We start from the raw sequence: 18,814 nt of genomic DNA on the forward strand, positions 1-18,814 counted from the left end.
GAGTAAAATTTGCTGTCCCTGCAGCAAATGTGCAAACAGGAAAAGACAAACGAAGAAGGTCATGGGGAAACATCTTTGGAAGAATGGATTTACGGCAGACTATACCCGATGGGTCTACCATGGTGAAGCCGATCGTATGAGAGAGGAGGTGGTGAGACCACTCGTCGAGGATTATGATGCTGATGCCGGGGTAGCAAACATGTTAAATGACTATCACGAGGCACAGTTCGCTGAAGGACGTACGGAGGAGGAGCCAGAGGCAACCGCAAAGGCGTTCTACGACATGTTTGCCGCGGCACAGAAACCCCTTCACGGCCAGACAAAGGTTTCTCAACTGGATGCCATTGGACGCATAATGGCGTTAAAGTCCCAGTATAGCCTGAGTTGAGACGCCTTCGATGGTATGTTGACAGTTATTGGCAGCCTGCTTCCAGAGGGTCACCTTCTGCCAAAGAGCATGCACGAGTCACAGAAACTCCTTCGTGCACTTAAGATGCCGTATGAGCAGATACATGCTTGCCCGAAGGGGTGCGTCCTATTTAGGAAAGAATACGTGGAAGCAAAGTACTGTCCAAAGTGTAAATCATCTAGGTTCCTGGAGGTAGATTCTGGTGATGGCCAGAAGAGGCAGCTTGACATTCCCGTGACAATCCTATGGCACCTTCCGTTCATACCGAGGATCCAACGGCTATACATGACCGAGGAATCCGCAAAACAGATGACATGGCACAAAAATGGCAAACGATACAATCCTGACAGGATGGTACATGCATCCGATGGTGAAGCATGGACCCACTTTGATGGCATTCATCATGAGAAAGCTAAAGAGGCTCGTAATGTACGTGTTGCGCTGGCAACAGATGGGTTCAATCCTTATGGAATGATGGCTGCCCCATACACATGTTGGCCCGTGTTCGTTATCCCCCTCAATCTCCCCCCCCCCCCCCCCCGGGCATATGCTTTCAACGACAGAACGTATTATTGTCGTTGATAATTCCTGGACACCTGGGGAATAATATGGGTGTGTTCATGGAGCCTGTGATTGATGAATTGGTCCGTGCTTGGGAGGAAGGGGTATGGACATACGACCGAGCTACAAAGAAAAACTTCAAAATGCATGTTTGGTACCACTACTCCCTGCATGACTTCCTGGCGTATGGGATATTCTGCGCCTGGTGTGTTCACGGGAAGTTCCCATGCCCAGTATGCAAGGAAGGTCTGAGGTTCATTTGGTTGCAGAAGGGTGGCAAGTATTCATCGTTCGACAAACATCGGCAATTCCTCCCTCTTGACCATGCATTCAGACGAGACATCAAGAACTTTACGAAAGGTGTCGTAGTGACAGACCCTGCACCACCGATAATGACTGGTGCCACGGTTCGTGAACAGATAGATGGTCTCGTGGTCAATCCAGAAGGTGGTTTTGTGGGATATTGTGAGCAACATATGTGGACTCATAAGTCGGGCTTGACTCGGCTCCCCTATTTTGATGACCTTCTCCTTCCACACAACATTGATGTAATGCACACTGAAAAGAATGTTGCCGAGGCACTTTGGGCAACAATCATGGACATTCCTGACAAGTCAAAGGACAACGTTAAGGCTAGAGTGGATCTGGCAACGATATGCGATAGACCAAACCAACATATGAAGCCTCCTAGTCGCGGCAAGACATGGAGAAGGACTAAGGCCGATTTTGTCTTGAGCAAGCCCCAAAGGAGGGAAGTACTAGAATGGATCCAGACGTTAATGTTCCCTGATGGGTATGCAGCTAATCTGAGGAGGGGAGTGAACTTATCTACTATGCGAGTCTTAGGGATGAAGAGTCATGACTACCACATATGGATTGAGCGGCTTCTTCCGGCGATGGTTCGAGGCTATGTCCCTGAGCATGTCTGGCTAGTGCTGGCAGAGTTGAGCTATTTCTTTCGCCAGCTTTGTGCCAAGGAGTTATCTCGGACCGTGATTGCTGACTTGGAAAGAATGGCACCTGTGTTGCTCTGTAAGTTGGAGAAGATCTTTCCACCCGGCTTCTTCAATCCGATGCAGCATTTGATTTTGCACCTCCCGTACGAGGCACGAATGGGGGGGCCCGTGCAGGGCCGTTGGTGCTATCCAATCGAGAGATGTCTAAAGGTTCTTCGAAAGAAATGTAGAAATAAATGCAAAATCGAGGCTTCCATTGTAGAGGCATACATTCTGGAGGAGGTGGCGAACTTCACAACAACATACTATGGTGACAACCTCCCTAGCGTGCATAATCCACCCCCTCGTTACAATGCTGGCGAAAATGAATCGAACCTCAGCCTTTTCCGAGGCCAACTAGGAAGCGCAAGTGCATCGACCCCCAAGACCTTGAATCATGAAGAGTGGCGCCATATCATGCTATACGTGTTGACCAACCTTGATGAAGTGGCGCTGTACATGCAGTAAGTTCTCAACGAACTTGTTAAATACGCCGTCACTATTCTGCATCCAACCCCCTTGTTTCTCGTTGGTACAGGGAATTTCTTCATGAATTCTGGCGTCAATCAAGGGATCCTACCCCGCAGCAGGTGGATACCCTTCTTAGACAGGGTGCGGGAAATGGAATGCCCGATTTCATTTCTTGGTTCAAACGGAAGGTACCGTCCAATTTAGCTCGTACTTAGTTTGACATTCCAAGTTACTCGTACGTGCGAATAATATAACGATGTATCCTGCTTGAGCTTGCAGGGCCAGAGGGATGCGTCTATGTGTGCCGAGTTGAGACAGGTTGCCGATGGCTTTGCCTATAGGGTCAGGTCATTTTCTGGTTATGACGTGAATGGATATCGCTTTCGCACAACAAGCTACGAGCAGAGTCGGCCCAATCGAAGAACCACAAGTTCCAGAGTTTTTACGCCCGGCGTTGATGAGGTCGAGTATTATGGAAGAATTGAAGAAATATACGAACTCAAGTTTCATGGTTCCAAACCTTTTAATCCCGTCATATTTAAATGCCATTGGTTTGATCCTGAAGTAACGAGACGGACATATTGTAATCTTGGGCTAGTCGAAATTCGACAGGATTCCGTCTTACCAGGAGACGATGTCTATATTGTGGCCTAACAGGCCACGCAAGTTTATTATCTCCCATATGCGTGTCAAACCATAAGGCATCTTAAGGGTTGGGATATTGTGCACAGGGTATCGCCACACGGTAAAGTTCCTGTCCCAAACGATGAAGATTACAACTTAGACCCAAACACATATGACGGAGAGTTCTTTCAAGAAGAGGGACTAGAAGGGAGGTTTGAGATAGACTTAACCGAAGCGATCGGAATGGAAGTAGACAATGAAACGGTTATTGAAGAGGACGTTGGAGATGAGGTGCAAAATGTGAAGGACTTACAAATGCTTGAGCGATTACATTTAGACAATGACAATGGCAACATTGCTCATTCGGATAGTGTTGATTATTTCGACATGATTGATAGTGATGATGAGACTTATGATCCAGCTAATCCCGATCATGAAGATTATTTCTAATACATGTAATACTATGTTATTTTGTAATTACGTTCTGTTTATTTTGCATCTCTTTCTAAGTACTTCTTGTTTATCTGTGCTTATTGGTTTACTCTTTTTAATTGCAGGTGATTGAACAAAGATGGTGGGCGGTGGGATGAGGAAGCTAATGTCCTTGTACCGAAGGACAATGACCGCTGCACCGGGGGAGAGTAGGAGGAGGAGCAGCCGCAGGAGGGAGTCGTCGCCTGCCGCCCCGTCGCGTGAGGAGGAGGAGGAGGAGCAGGTGCCCCAGGAGGACGCCGAGGAGGCGCAGGAGGACGCGCAGGAGGACAACGAGGAGGCGCAGGAGGACGCGCAGGAGGACGACGAGGAGGAGGCGACAGCAGGGGGTTCCGCTTCCTCTAGTTCGTCGAGCGTCTACTTGCGAGGTCCCGCGAGCCTCCCTCAGCGACCGATACCTCGTGAGAGACGCCCGCTGATTCGACCCGAGGGGGAAAAGTAAGTAACTTTAGATGTTATCACTACTTTATATGATATGTTGAAAATCAAAATAGAAATTAATAATTTTTCTTAATCACTTGGGTAGGAACTGGACGATTGTGGCGAGTGGAGGTGCTCACACACGCCAAGTCAATGGCATCCTCGGTCTTCTATGCAAGGAGCACTTCCCTGGCCTGGTTGAGTACGCCGGAGTGACGGGGCCGGCCTACTCGTTTGACCACTACGCCGCCGCCCCCGATGCTGCAGATCGGGCCCGCAGGGTATTCAACAACAAGGCGGAGTGGGTGAAGCAAGAGCTGTGGGTAAATCTTCCTCGCACTACATTGCTCAATACATCGTATTTATTGGACATTCTTGAAATAATGAATGGATACATCGTGTTTGTATGCAGGATTTCTTTAGATGCCAGGACAGACATGAGGCTAGGGCGGATGCGGTGGCTACCAAATGCTGCAAAAAACTCGTCGTGGACATGCATTACGAGGCGCGCATCCAGGCCGTCGTAACTTACCACGGGACCGTCGTTGGAACGAAGGTCACCAAAAGGGACGCAAGAACCATGACGCTGACCCGGGACCAGTACCTGCAGGTAAATATAGAACATTAATACTGATTCCTTTTGAGATTAAGTAGGCTTAATTTCATCTTCTGATATGTCATGTACTTGATGGCCTGTAGATGATTCCTTATTGGTGCGCCGCGCATCCCCAGTGCTGGGAACAGATGGTGGACAAGTGGTGCTCACGCGAGTGGGAGGAGACGCACAACTTGTGCCGGGAGCGGCGTTTGATGATGCCAGGTGTAGCACACCATCAAGGCAGCCGCAACCTCAGCGGATACGCACAAACATGGGTACGCGAATTCATTTATTTATTCTAACGCTCAATTCTGCATGATTTCTAATCATCTTGCTATTTTTCTCGCAGTCGGCGTCACATGGTGGCCAGCCTTGCTCCATCTTCAAGGCATTTGCTATGGCCCACAAGGGCAAGGCGACGTCCGACGTCGACTACAACCCGGAGGACGGGTCCGAGGCGTACAGCAATGCGACCGTCCACAACCGCCTTAGTGAGTACACATCGATGGCAAGGGAGGTCCATGGGCCAGAGTATGATCCGAGCACCGAGGACCTTGATGGAGAAATCGTCATGAGGGTGGGAGGAGGCAAGAAGCATGGGCGATACTGGATTGGCGACGGCGCAATCGACTCGGCCACTACTCCCAGTCTCTCCCAGATTCGAGCAAGCAGCACGAGCACGAGCCCGGCCATACGACCTCGGAAGGACACTTCACACCACCGGGTGGAGGCACTCGAGGTTATTCCTGGTTTATTCGTCGTTCATTGGTTTTTTCATACCTTTCCTTTGCATTATTGTAACATTAGGGTGAATATATTGTAGACCCAGCTGGAACAAGAGAGGAGGATACGGGAGCAAATGCAGGTGACGATGGAGAGGGTGGAGGCCGAGCGGGAGGCCGAGCAGCGGAGGATGGTGGAGATTCTTCAGTACATGCAAAGTATTGGCGCCGCTACGGGTGTAGCTCCGCCACCTTCGCTATTCGCTCCACCTCCACCTCCTCACTATTCTACTCCTGTGAGTATAAATGTTTTAGTTTGTATGTTCATGCTTACGGTCAAACCTAGTGGAGTATGAAAGTTTTATTCATGTATGGTATATATTTATCTTGTCTCACACATGCAATCTCTTCTCCTTTGTGCAGAATCAATCGGCGGCATCGAACGATCCTCATGCTTCAGCGAATCCTTCACCAAATCAGTTTCATTGACCATCTTGGTGATGATACTTGTGGTTGTTAATGGTACTTCTATTTGCAATTATGGTTGTAGATGATGGAGCACTTGGATTACTTGTGAACTTATTTGTGATATATTGTGAGACATGTGACGTTTGTGATATATATGTGGTGTTGGTGATATATATGTGCTGTTGATGATATATATGTGATGTTGGTGATGTTTGTTATATATATATATCTTCTGTTTGTTTGGATGGGATGTAAAAAACAAATAAAAAAGGCTGTTTTCAGTCACTTTACCGAGTGCAATGGCCATGACACTCGGCAAAGTGACAACATGCTTTGCCGAGTGCAAAGGCCATTGCAGTCGGCAAACATCACAGATTTGCCGAGAGCCACGGTCCAGGCACTCGGCAAAGATGGCCTGTTTGCCGAGTGTCCTCCCGGTGGCACTCGGCACAGACGCCACCTTTGCCGAGTGTTTGATTCACTGGCGCTCGGCAAAGCGAAGACCTTTGCCGAGTGTCAGATTAGCACTCGGCAAAGCCTTTGCCGAGTGCCCGATAAAATGCACTCGGCAAAGAGGTCTTTATCGACAAACTATTTACCGAGCGCCCTTTGTCGAGTATAGCACTCGGCAAAGCCTTTGCCGAGTGTATATCGTCCTTTGCCGAGTGGCAAAGAAGCTGTCTCCCGTAGTGAGAGGAGACGATGGAGACTCAGCTTCCTTCGCGACGAAGGTTGCAGCCGCAGGCTACTAGTACTAGTATTAATTTCTCGTTTCACACACTGACTGACTCGGTAACCGGCACACGGTACACTTTGTGCAGCCGGCCAGGTTGGCGCCAGTGGATTTAACCGCTATCTCCTTACCTCTCCTCCCCTCCCGCGACCAACCCCAGTACCACCGGATCAATTCGGCCGCCTGCTCCTCCGCCCTCCCGTTGATCGATGACCATGGAGCCGGAGCGCGACGTCGAGGAGCAGCGCCGCCCCCTCCTCCCCGTCCCTGCAGCGGCGGAACAGCAGTACCAGTACCTGGGGCGCAGCAGCTCCTCGGTGCTGCGCGGCGGTAGAGGTTGGGGCGGCGGATACGGCGTGGGTGGGCCCGAGGTGAGCGCCGACGAGGTTAGGTCCGCCGCCTCCTTCTCCTCCTCCAGCTTCTACCCGCCCCAGGCCACGGCTCCCCGCGGCGACCACGTCTACCCCTACCCGCCGTCCATCCACAGCGCCATGCTCTCCTCCTCACCGTCGCCTGCCCCCTTGTCCCCGCATCCGCACGGTAAGTCATCGGTGGTGCTATGTTTCTCCCGCACCGCCTGCTGCTCTTCGTTTCTTCCTATTATTCACCAATTTAGATGTGGTTAAGCTAGCCATTTGCAACTGCAGAAGGGTTGGCGATTGTTCCTCAAGGGCCGTACCCGTATGGTGGTAGTTACCAGCCTTCTGAGAGCGTCGGGAGGTGAGCGCTTTCAATTAGAATTGCCTATTGGGTGGTATGTTCTTGTTGACTTGGTGGCTGTGATCGGAGCATGGCTGACTGGTTGCCGAGCAATCATTTATGATGATCAACCTAAATTTCTTATTTTTGATGCGTTCTTGATTTAATATAGTATGCTCCTTTCAAACCTTGACTACTAATATGTAAAATACTTATTTACATTTGTCACATGAAAATGGTGTCATACTATCAGTAGATTCATCACTAACGTTACTTCTGTATGATAAACATTTTTTGAAAACAAAAAATCTGTCATATAAGAAAAAGGAAATGTTCAAAGGTGTGTATTGTAGACAATGTCAATGTCCCAAATAACAACTAAAATATAATGGACAGACTATGTTCTGAGCAATGATACTGTCACTGTATCACGTCCGAAAGAATTTAACACTTACTGAGCTAATCTAGTAGGTAGTTACACATATTCAGCATCTAAGCTGATTAATCATGATGGCAGTCTGGTATTTGGTAATCATCTCCTTATGACCTGTGTTACCTGAACACCCGTGTCAAAATTTTTTTGCCGAGTTGGACACTCGCGTATCTGTGTCGGATTCCGACACTCGTGTCGGATTCCAAGTGGTATTTGGCGTGTCCCAAATTTTTTTGTCGAATCGGACGCCCTGACATGAGTCGGACTCCGACACCCGCACCCGTGTCCAGCTTATGACAGCTTTTGTTGAAGAGGATATTCACACAATGATCATATATTGCAGCGATCCTTTTAGCATCCAAATCGTTGTTCGTTGGTATTTTTTTGATTTAATTGGGTTCGCCATCAGCTCTCGTACTAATGATCAAGAATGCATATGTGAACACTTGAACAGGACCTTCAGTAATAGAGGGGTAAAAAATATTTGAATCCTACGATTGACCATAGGTACAAAGCTACAAATTTCCAGTTGAGATTGAAGGTTCCTTTATAATCTAAAATGTGCAAAGTAATTTAACTCACAACTGCTTGGGGTACTCATGAGAAAGTTGCCTGGCTGCAGCCAAGTACACTTGGAAAAACTTCCTTGATGATAAGAAATGCAGGTTATGGGATACCAAGACCACTATTACCAGAAATTTTCATATCACAAGTAATTCAGATTTTTTAGTTGTACATCTTGCTTTAACAGTTAGATGTCCCATAACCAGCTAACACATGCATGTATAACATGCAACAGGACACAAATGCATGGAGAAAGGCAAAAAGATTAAAAGGTCAATTTCTTATATTTGAAACTAACTGCTCTGTGTTAACTGATAATACTCGACTTCTAGAACCACACTCTTAACAAATTTAAGGAGACAGCAAGTAGTGATTCAAATCAAAATAATCTGGTATGCAGTTCAAGGATGATGCATATTCAAGGAAGAAGGATCTAGAAGATCTTACAATATCAGTTGTATGCGATATCAGTAGGTTTCATTGAAGTATCAGAAGGTTAAAATGGTTAAATGATGCCGAGAGTAGGGTTACCAGTTTTGCCCTGAGTTTTAATAGATTGATTGATTCCCCGCCTTTGTCCAAAGGCAAAGAGAACTATACTGCTGTTGCCCTGCCTGTAATTTTCCCCTTTGTCCTGTCCATATGTTGTTTGCAATGTTGTTGTTCCTCAACTACCCTAACAATAGAATGGTTGGTTCTAGGGATGCACTGGATGAGGTGGAGATTCGTCAGCTGCTTATTGATCATGTTGGGCATCGATGCTGTTGGGGAAGTCGACCTGCTCGCACATGGAAAATTACCTCTATTGAAGACTGCAATGTCTACGTTGGGACTCTGGAAACCTTCATAGAGGAAAGGGACATCATAACGAAAAAGGAACCCTATGAAAGTGGGAAAATTGATGGAAGAGACAATGGCCCTGTGCTTGGAGTGTGGGAATTAGATTTGAGGTCTGAGTTCCCTCAACTTTTTGTGCCAGAGAAAGAAGTAATGGTCAAGATTCCCCATTCAGAAGTTGAAAAATGCTTAGGTATGATGTTTATTTTGCTTATAGTTACTAATTTTAGTTATGTAGGTTACAACCTTAACTACTGCATTTTGAACTCTCATTTGGTGGAAATACCTTATTACCTTTTTCTTTTTGTGGGAATGGTGGGAATACCTTTTTTATTTAGCTTGTCTAAATTAGTTAAGCATAAATCTAATCCCGGTTTTGTTGAACACTAGTATATCTTATACTGTGTCAGATAATTAATTATATTCTGCAGTCCTCACATAATTAATTATCTTATACTGCAGCTACAGTCTATTGCACTTCCATTCAGAGTTCCTCCTAGGAATTGTACTTCTGTACACATGCACCCACCCAATTGGTGAAATGTATTTCTCAGTCCATCATGTAAAATCAATTTTCTTCTTTGTTTTTGTCTGTTATTAATTATTATGCTGTTGTACAAGCAACGAAAACATGTACTTGTATTGCCTTGACAAAGATATGCATTTGTTTGTCTGAGCACCTAGGATCTGTCCTGAATTAACCTTGATACAGTAATTAGTCTTGCTCTTAAAGAAACCCAAGAATAAACAATACATCCAATTTTTTTGTATCATGACATGACATAGCAATTGAAAGTATCCAACCTCATGCTATTTTGTGAACCACGCGTCTCAGCACCAATAGTATTTGTTTGTCATAACCTTTTTGTGTGCTGTTCTCAGTAACATTGCTTTTCATTTCATTGTCCAATGTTCCAATTACTCCACCTGTTAGGATTATCCATATATTTGTCTCTAAGAATCATAGCATGATCCTTTCCTGCCTGTTTTACTGCCTTGAATATGAGAATAAACATGAATTCTGTATGAAATTGCGTAAATCAGTTAGCCATGTGTAAGCTTAAACCATTATTCTTGGTTGACTGTATGAAATTGCGTAAATCAGTTAGCCATGTGTAAGCTTAAACCATTATTCTTGGTTGATTGTAAAATTTATGGCTTAAAATTTTTCACTTTAACTTATCATCTGATTCAAAAATTATTGTGGTGCTCAATATAGAGCTTAAGTAGTCCTGAAGTTTTTATAGTATCAGTTCACACTTTTTTATTGCCATATATACAAAAATAAACCTGAATCCTGTATAAAATTGCTTAATAAATCATTTAGCCACCTATAAGATTTGTCCATTAGTCTTTGTTCATTGTAATAATCAATTATTTATGGACTCGAGAGATTACTTCCTAACTTATCTTCTAATTCAAATATCACTGTGCTTTCTAATGGTAGAACCTTAACTAGTCTTGTGTTTCACAGTGACTTTCCTTAAGTTCATTCGGTAGTAGAAGGAAGATGGCATGCAGCTAACTAACTTGCTGACTCCCTAACCGTGCTAGCTATCACTTGTGTCACTCACATGGGCCTATATGATGGCCCTAATGGCTAATACTACTTGCTTTTGCTGCTAGTGTGCTGTCTTTTGCTGCAGAACAGCCGTAACGTGCACATGATGCTCATCTTAAAGTTGCTGTGAATTAGGAGATATTCCCTTTTGGACTTAACAGTTAACATTAGTGTGCTGTCCATTACACTTTGAGATCCCTGTTGAAAATTAGGTGGGGTAGTTAGGACACCTTTAATTAGTCTATTTTTCTTGTTTAACCTTGGCTAGTATATTCTTTTATAGGCTTGGTTGTTTTGTCTTCACTCTTAATTTAGCAAGGTAACTATCGTAATTATTTTGTATAATTATTTTTTCTGACAGATTGTGAGGGTCGTGGAGAGACACCATGCCCTACTTGCAATGCTGGTCAGGAACATGGGTTTTACAAAGCAAATCAGATGACCCGATGTAGTGCGTGTCATGGGAGAGGTTTACTCGCTCACCAAGATGGATCTGATACAGTGTTAGTTCTGCTACTTCTTTTTCTTCGGGTCTCAGTTTGCAGTTCACCTCGTCCTAGAATATAGATACCTTGATGGATCCCATTTGATGTCAGCATTAATCAGTTAATATGGTCCATTTGTTTTCTTTAAGCTTATAAAACAGTCAATTTATTGATGATGTATTGTTCCATTTGTGAATTGCGTTCACGTGATATTTATTGAGTTACTTATGAAGTATCCATGATCACTAGTCTATTACTTATTAATTCATGTTGATTGTACATAAAGAAAATAAACTGAAATTGCCATAGACTTTATTACTATTGGAGTATTAGTTAGAGTGAACTTCACAAAACTACACTAAGATTGAAAAAACTATCACAGAACCACACTTTTAAAGATCAATTTTGCAAAATTACACTTTTGTTGTTACTATGTATTGCAAAGCTACACTTTTAAGAATCAATTTCACATAACTAAACTTTTCCTGGCATTCTGTATCGCAAAGCTACATTTTTATTAACATTTTGTATCACAAAACTACACTTTTTTTGTCATTCGGTATCGCAAAACTAAACTTTCAAAAGTGTAGTTTTGTTTTGTGAAATGGAATGACAATACAAGTGTAGTTTTGTGATATCGATTCTTAAAATATATAGTTTTGTGATATGAAATGACAATAGAAGTGTAGTTTTATGAAATTCATTCTTAGAAGTGTGGTTCTGTGATACATAAGGACAACAAAAGTGTAGTTTTGCGATAGTTTTTACAATTGTAGTGTAGTTTTGTGAAATACTCTTTTTGTTATTATCATTATTATTTCAGCTCAGCATAAACATGTAAACCCATACCGCTTTCTGTCACAGATGTTCATTATGCTTCTATATTCTTGTTTGTCACAGATGTGGTATGTGCAGTGGTAAGGGAATGTTGCCTTGTATAGCATGTGGATCGCGTGGCTTGGTTGCATGCAAAACATGTACTGGATATGGTTCCCTTCTTGCACAAAGCATTGCTCATGTTCGATGGTAATTTTGATTCTGTTTTACCAAAACTTTTTTGTCAGTTTCTATATTGAGACAATAGTTGGATAACAAGAAAAATGGAACTGAAACATTTGAATGTATATACTTAAATCAATGCCTTGTTTCATAATTTTTGAAATGGAAACCTATCATGTTTGCTATATCAGTATCTTTCATAATGCCAATCATACTTACCTGTTTGATAATCCCAAATCATTTTTACTACTATTAAAAGGTAGAGTTGGTGACGGTGGTAGGTTCCACCACCTTGGAGAATTTTCTATGGATTGTTTTTGTGTGCACATGAATGCGGTATCGAGGATCAAAATTGCCATCTGATGGATGTGATTGTCTACGTACAATTGTATTCACATGGCGTATGATATTTATATCTATAGCTTGTGATATGAATTTATCAATCTGGATACAATCAATTGTGTATGATAAGTAGATCAACATGTAGTGTTAGGAATTTCACTTATTTGAGATCCATAGCAACGCAAAGCACCTTGCTAGTATGGTTCAAAAATGCTCTACTGAGAAGTAACTTCAATGCTCTACTGAGAAGTAACTTCAAGTTGCATAGCTTGTCAGCTGATGCTTTCTTTGTGAATTCAGTTTAGCATGTCATGTTACAAGTGTTACGTCATAGGGAATAGCTACTTAAAACTCATTGATGCTGATGCTTTTATTAGTCTTCCCATGCTCTGCAATATTTTCAAATAAAACATCAAATGATAATAACTGCAGAAAGATACTTCTGCACAACCAGGAAAGTTTACAAGTTATGCCACTCCAGTTGCTTCTCCTATTAGGGATTAGTCTTTTGCATACTTGTTTCATTTGAATTATTTAAAGAAACTACTTCACATAGTTGTTTCAGTAATCACCTGATATATTGCTCTAACTTGCAACTCTCTTGTTTCCAGGAAGACGCTATCAGCAAGAAAAGTTAGCGCAACTAGAGGGGCTGCCTCTGTCCCTGAAGAAGTTTTTCACAGAGCTAAAGGGGTGCAACTATGCAACATACAGGCATATCAGTGCACTCCTGCTTTCTTTGCTGATTCATACCAGCTTAACCAGTTCTCCTCAGAAGTTGTCACTAGTCGGCTTCCAGTTCCACCGTCGGCAAGGGTCATTTCCGAGAGACACATCATTTCAGTCATACCTGTAACCCGTGTTACAATGGCCCATCGCAAGCAGTCATTTAGCTTCTATGTCATTGGCTACGGCAGGGATGTGTTCATAAGGGACTATCCTTCCAAGTTCTGCTGGGGCCTCTGCTGTTGTTTCGAGTGGTTGCGGAGCTAGTTGTGCTTCCTGGCATGAATGTCTCCTTTGAGTGTGCAGTATTTCTCAGTACAGAAGATGGGTTCAGATAAGCATTACCATATGTGATATTTTGCATTACATAAGTTGTTTCTACATATTAGACCTGTGGGGCATATATACATGTTCAACATCATTGTATCTGTTCAGTAAATAATGGCCATGTTTGGCCATCACTAGAGTGATATATAGTTATTATGAAATTGTGTATGATCAGTTGAGATATGTCCATTGTTGTCTCGTCTCATTTTTACACAAGCTGCACGTTATTGCGTTCCCCAAAATGTTGTTAAACTGGTTATTGCTGTTGTGTGCTTAGTAATTGGAAATGAAATGATTGTGCTGTGATTATCAGCTATGCGCACATACAACATATACATTAGTCAATGCGACAATTAATATTTCTCAGATCCCGTGAAAACTAGGTTAGAGCTTGCATGTTCATGTTAAAAAATTGCACCCATGACATTTTCCGCGCCAAAGATTGTACATTCAGTTCCGCCGCGCTATGCATACTCCTCACCAGATACGCACCCTAAACCGAATTTTTTTTTTTTTTTGCATACTCCTCACCAGATATACCCCCTAAACAGAAAGAAAAAAAAATTGAATTTTCGGTGAGCATTGTAAAAGTTATATAAACAACTAGATTTCCTTCGTGGAAGTTGCAACTTGAGACAGTTTCCACGGCTCTGGACCGTTCCATACTCCTTGAACGCCTTCTCTCCTTCACCTGGCTATATCCAACGCTTGCTGAATCCCCCCATCCCCTCCCCCCCTTCTTCCTGCATCATCGTTGCAACAACCTTGCGTGCTCATTTCACTAAATCAAGCACGTTCAGGATCCAAGAATCCATTGCAATATTGCGCGGAAGAAATGAGCAGGCTGCCCTATGAACCGCGCCTGAGGACGATGAAGAAGCCATCCACAGCCGCATCGGCCGCGGCGCAGCTCCTCGTGCGCCACGCCGGGCGGGAGGCTGCCAATGGCGATAGCATTGAGTTCTTCTCGGCCCTGCCAAAGTGCCAGCCTGATCCTCACGTCACCGGTCAAACCGGTGAGATCATTGGATCCGTAAAATTCTTGTTCTTGCTATCATCATCTGCTTGCCTGCTTCCGGTGCTCAAAAGAAAAGGAAATCTTGCAATATTGCAGGGAGAGGACCAGGCCGACCCGCCGAGGGGAGGAGTAAGGTGAGGCGCGGAAGCAGCGGCGACGGCACCGACGAGCTGCTGTCCTCGGAGATCGGAAAGCATGACTATGATTGGTATGGATTATGGAAGGATTGACCCAATTCTAAAGATTCTTAAACTCCCAACCGTTGAAATGAGGTCGGTGAAGAATTGGCCCTTTTGTTTTACGTATTTCGTTATATTGATAGGCTGCTGACTCCTCCAGCGACGCCGCTCTGGTCACAGGCGACGAGAGCCTCCGACCATCAGGTCTCCGCCGCCGCGGTGCCGAGTCGGCTGGCAAGAGCCAGATCGACGTCACATGCGAAAAGTAATTCGCGGGTATGTCTATGCTCCTCTCTTGTTCTTCCATGATTCTTCAACAAGAAGTTGTGATTCCATTTTCTCTAGATCAGGTCATGTATTTGTACTTCGTCCGTTGATACGTTTTGCAACTGATGCAGCTAGGCCCGACAGGCCGGCCGAATGAGACTTCGACGTTAAGGTTGGCCAGGAGCAGCTCCGCGATGCACTCCTCCATCAACACGCCCGCGATCGCGTCATCCGGTCACGTATCACACGTCCGGACACTTTCGTCGGTGTCGGCATCCTCGATCAATACCGCCGCAAGCAATGCGTCTGTGAGCTCCACGGCATTGGGGTCCGCGACGACAAGCCCCCGCACGCCCGGGACAGCAAGGAGCGCGTGGGCGACCGCCCGGCCCTGTCGCCGGGACAAAGAGGGGAAGCAGGCCACCTGCTCCTTCGCGGGCCAATCCAGGGCATCGTCCAAGTCCAACCCCGGGCCCCCGGCGCCGACGTGCTCCCGTGCACACGCGACGCCCAGCGTTTCGAGCCCAAGGTCAACCACCTCCACGTTTCGTCGCCCTGCACAGGCCAGACGTGCCGATGTCGTCGTGTCACGTTCGAGGCTGGCAAGCCAGAGTAGCGGCACCGGGTCAACGGCGCAGACAGCATCGTCTTCCGCGCCTCAGCCTCGCGACGTGCATCTTACAAGGGGCGCACGCGCATTGCCATCATCATCCAGCAATGGCATCAAGACGTGGCCGGTGTCAGTGGCCGTGAAGCAGAACGACATGGCCGCGGCGAACGCGACGACCCAGAGGTGGCGGCAGTCCCTGGCCCCGGCGATTGCTGCCGCTCGGAATGCGCGGAGGGAGGACTCGTTGGACAATGGATCACGAAGAAACAGCGCCAGGCGAAAGATCAACACCGAGAAGGCCACGCCTCAACGTACTGCTGTCGCCGCCGTGGGCAATGGGCTCGCGAGGACTGGCTCCCGGAAGTCGGCAAACAGCAACGCAGAGCGCACCGTGAATGAGAATGATGACGGCCGACGGCAGGACGTCAACCACGGTGGTGCCCTGGCCCACCGGAAGCAGGCGTTACAGCATCGGAGCAGCCGCTCTGTGGCGTCAAGAAGCCGCCTTGGCCTCACGGTCACGGCCTCCGAAGCGTCCGGCTCGATTTCCAAGTGCCGGTTCACGTCCGAGAACGGCCATCGTGTGGCTGCCTGTGCGAGGATCGCCGGGACGGACGCGTTCCCGAGCACGCGTTACGACGCCATGCTGCTCCGGGAGGACCCCAAGAACCTGACGTGGCTGCGTGGTTGCGATGACGGTGATGACGGCAGCGGAGGCGGCTTAGATTTGGTGGACGGCTCGCTGGAGCCGTTCGACGTGGCTACTGGGTTGCGCGGAACGGCGGTAAGGATTTGAATTTGGCGCCAATTTAGGTTTGAGTCAATCTGTTTATGTACATCTACTACATGTGTTTCAGAACACAGGATGTATACCTATGATAGGACATGTCAACTTTCTCTAAAGTCTAAACCGTGGATGTTTGGCTGGCTAAACACTTAAAAAGAATTTGCTATGCTACAACTAAGTGTTTCTTAAGGACGAAACACTCGGATATTGTACCAATTTCGTCTCCATCATCGGCAAGGGTCAAGCAACATTTGAAAGGATTAGAATAATTTTGTCCACCAGACCCTAGACCCTAGATGGAGGCCAGAGTGGTGGTGGGGAGCAAAGGCCTGAACCATAAACTCATGCAGACCATGGATGGTGCCGATGGAAGGAGCGATGAGGATTGGGAGGTTAGATGGCAACAATTGTGTCGGATCTGATGGCTGTAGCCAACTAGAGAAATAGAGAGGATGAAGGAGGTCGGCGACACCGGATCAAGAAACATGATAGACCGCTTGTTGGAGGGAAGGAAGGCAACGACTGGTAGGATATGCGTCGAATATGTTTACAAGCGTCAGTTACAGATAGACTTGAGTTGTATTTGGATGAGATTAAAAATAGAGTTATAGTCGGACTCCTGTTTCCAGGCCTATAAATATTGGGCATGACAAAACAGATGATTATGGCGAGGAGCAACCATAGCCATGCCTTGAGGATATAGGCAAGAAGACCAAATCTCGTTAAAAAACATCATGTCTCGTGTGTTAATCTTGTGTTTGGCTTCTCAGTTTTGGTGTGCTTCCGCTAAAACCCTAACCAGTGGAACCAGAGTTGTGGAGAAAGATCATGTGAAGATGCGAGGAGATGTTCCACACTACGCAAGGCTTGCACGGTTCGGGGAACGACATGGCACAAGGTGGAACATGGCGGTGATTGATGACTCGATTGGTGGATTTGGACACTTCGAGCACAGTGGATCAAAACGTTCGATGAGCTACATCAACAGGGATATGTCCAGACGTGAAGATTGGGTTGATAAAGGCTAGAGGCTGCTATTTGATAAGGGTCAGTCGGACATGATAGTTAGATTCAACGGTGCAGCTGGAAGACATCACAGATGGGTGCGGTGGCTTTGACTCGTGATTTGATTGATAAGCGATCAATCTAGATTAGAGCGGTTGTTGCGTGCTAAAAATAGAGCAGTGATAGTAATGGCGAAGGCAATGTTGGACTTTGGAGGTTTATGGTGCGGTCATCATCTATGGTATTGTTGGCAGGATCGGCAACAAGGGTTTCAAGACAGTTTGATGGAGGCGTGCAACTAACCAGGTGCAATAGGTTCTGTGCGTGGCATGTTGGTGAAGGACTAGGTACTGTGCGTGGCGTGCGGGTGAAGGACGCGCCGGTGAGCAGCCATACATTGGCTGGGATACGCACATGACATGCTGTGCAGGTCGGGCAAGACATCGATGGGTCTCCTCGTGGCATTCGTGTTGGAGCGTGGGCTGCCAGCTTGGTGGCCACATGGGAGCACACGTGAGGAAGGCCTTGAGCAACGACAGTATTCATAGCATATTTAGCAAACAATCAAGACATGCTAGGATATGAAATAAGATCATGTTAAGAATGCAATAAAGTCTACACATGCTAGAATAATCATAAACTCTAAACAAGCATAGATATAGAATATACATATGCAAAGAACTGGGAGCTTCCGGATACAGCCCGGAACTTCCGGTTTATGTTAGCATCCGGAACTTCTAAGTTAAACTCGGATATACCAAATTCTCCAAATTTCAAAAAACTGTGTAGAATAATTAGTCTATCACAAAGATAAAGACTATGAATTTAAGGACATTGTGATAGATAGTTACCTTCATATAGTGTCATTAGATAGATAATAAATATAATTTCACATAACTTGGCTCTTTAATCAATTAAATAAATCTTCAAATAATTTAGTCAAGTCTCCAACACCCTCCATTTCACTAAGAGATTAAACACAAATTTTACTTGAAGAAATATTAGTCTCAAAGCATAAAACATAGGATGAGCTCCCCCTAAATATGCGCTTCTAAGTACTTGAACTACTTGTAATATGCACTTAGTTAATTTAAGAATCTAGAGGAGCTTAACATTTATTTTGAGTTAAGGCACAAAAGAAATTTACAAAGGAAATACTTGTGCCAAGAATTAACTTACAACTATGAGATCATGTAAATTACCACAAGATGTGAATTATGGCTTGGCAATCTACATGTTTTTCAACTCTCTTTTTCTTCACATGGTAGATTAAGTTCATCTTCCATAGCCATCACCAAATCCAAATCCTCCAGTGTTTCTTTTTCATTATATAGCTCACAAATACACAACGAGATAAAATTCACAAGAAATTGTAACTAGAGTTTTTTTTGGCAATTATCATCTCTCTTTCAAATGTCTCCTTCAACATCATAAATGGAACGATTTCTTGGACACTTGATGAGCTCTTGAATGAAGCACTTA

At 45.1% G+C, this 18,814-nt stretch overlaps 2 protein-coding genes across 3 annotated transcripts; both read left to right on the plus strand.

The window, feature by feature from the left end:
• The first annotated feature begins 6,529 nt into the window (after positions 1–6,529).
• LOC133928671 (uncharacterized) lies at positions 6,530–13,649 on the plus strand. 2 transcript variants are annotated; one of them, XM_062375108.1, is made up of 6 exons: positions 6,530–7,033; positions 7,144–7,213; positions 8,891–9,219; positions 10,949–11,090; positions 11,973–12,098; positions 13,025–13,649. In XM_062375108.1, the coding sequence occupies exons 1-6, from the start codon at positions 6,703–6,705 to the stop codon at positions 13,404–13,406; spliced, it is 1,380 nt and encodes a 459-aa protein (XP_062231092.1). In that variant the 5' UTR covers positions 6,530–6,702; the 3' UTR covers positions 13,407–13,649. The 2 variants fall into 2 exon arrangements, with proteins under 2 accessions (XP_062231092.1, XP_062231091.1); XM_062375107.1 differs by having other exon boundaries at positions 6,531–7,033; positions 7,141–7,213.
• A 688-nt stretch (positions 13,650–14,337) lies between these two features.
• Positions 14,338–17,355, plus strand: LOC133928015 (uncharacterized). The gene is made up of 5 exons (XM_062374313.1): positions 14,338–14,482; positions 14,581–14,692; positions 14,807–14,939; positions 15,062–16,324; positions 17,098–17,355. The coding sequence occupies exons 1-5, from the start codon at positions 14,338–14,340 to the stop codon at positions 17,353–17,355; spliced, it is 1,911 nt and encodes a 636-aa protein (XP_062230297.1).
• Positions 17,356–18,814: the final 1,459 nt, after the last annotated feature.

The sequence above is a fragment of the Phragmites australis genome, chromosome 9, assembly GCF_958298935.1.
Source record: "Phragmites australis chromosome 9, lpPhrAust1.1, whole genome shotgun sequence".
Taxonomy (NCBI): domain Eukaryota; kingdom Viridiplantae; phylum Streptophyta; class Magnoliopsida; order Poales; family Poaceae; genus Phragmites; species Phragmites australis.

Bases quoted from the DNA above. Each gene is read 5' to 3' on its own strand.
- LOC133928671 (XM_062375107.1), top strand. From the start codon at position 6,703: ATGACCATGGAGCCGGAGCGCGACGTCGAGGAGCAGCGCCGCCCCCTC. The intron at 7,214-8,890 runs GTGAGCGCTTTC...GGTTGGTTCTAG, and splicing joins CCTTCTGAGAGCGTCGGGAG to GGATGCACTGGATGAGGTGG. The intron at 12,099-13,024 runs GTAATTTTGATT...TCTTGTTTCCAG, and splicing joins AGCATTGCTCATGTTCGATG to GAAGACGCTATCAGCAAGAA.
- LOC133928015 (XM_062374313.1), top strand. From the start codon at position 14,338: ATGAAGAAGCCATCCACAGCCGCATCGGCCGCGGCGCAGCTCCTCGTG. The intron at 14,693-14,806 runs GTATGGATTATG...TTATATTGATAG, and splicing joins GGAAAGCATGACTATGATTG to GCTGCTGACTCCTCCAGCGA. The intron at 16,325-17,097 runs GTAAGGATTTGA...TTGGCTTCTCAG, and splicing joins CTGGGTTGCGCGGAACGGCG to TTTTGGTGTGCTTCCGCTAA.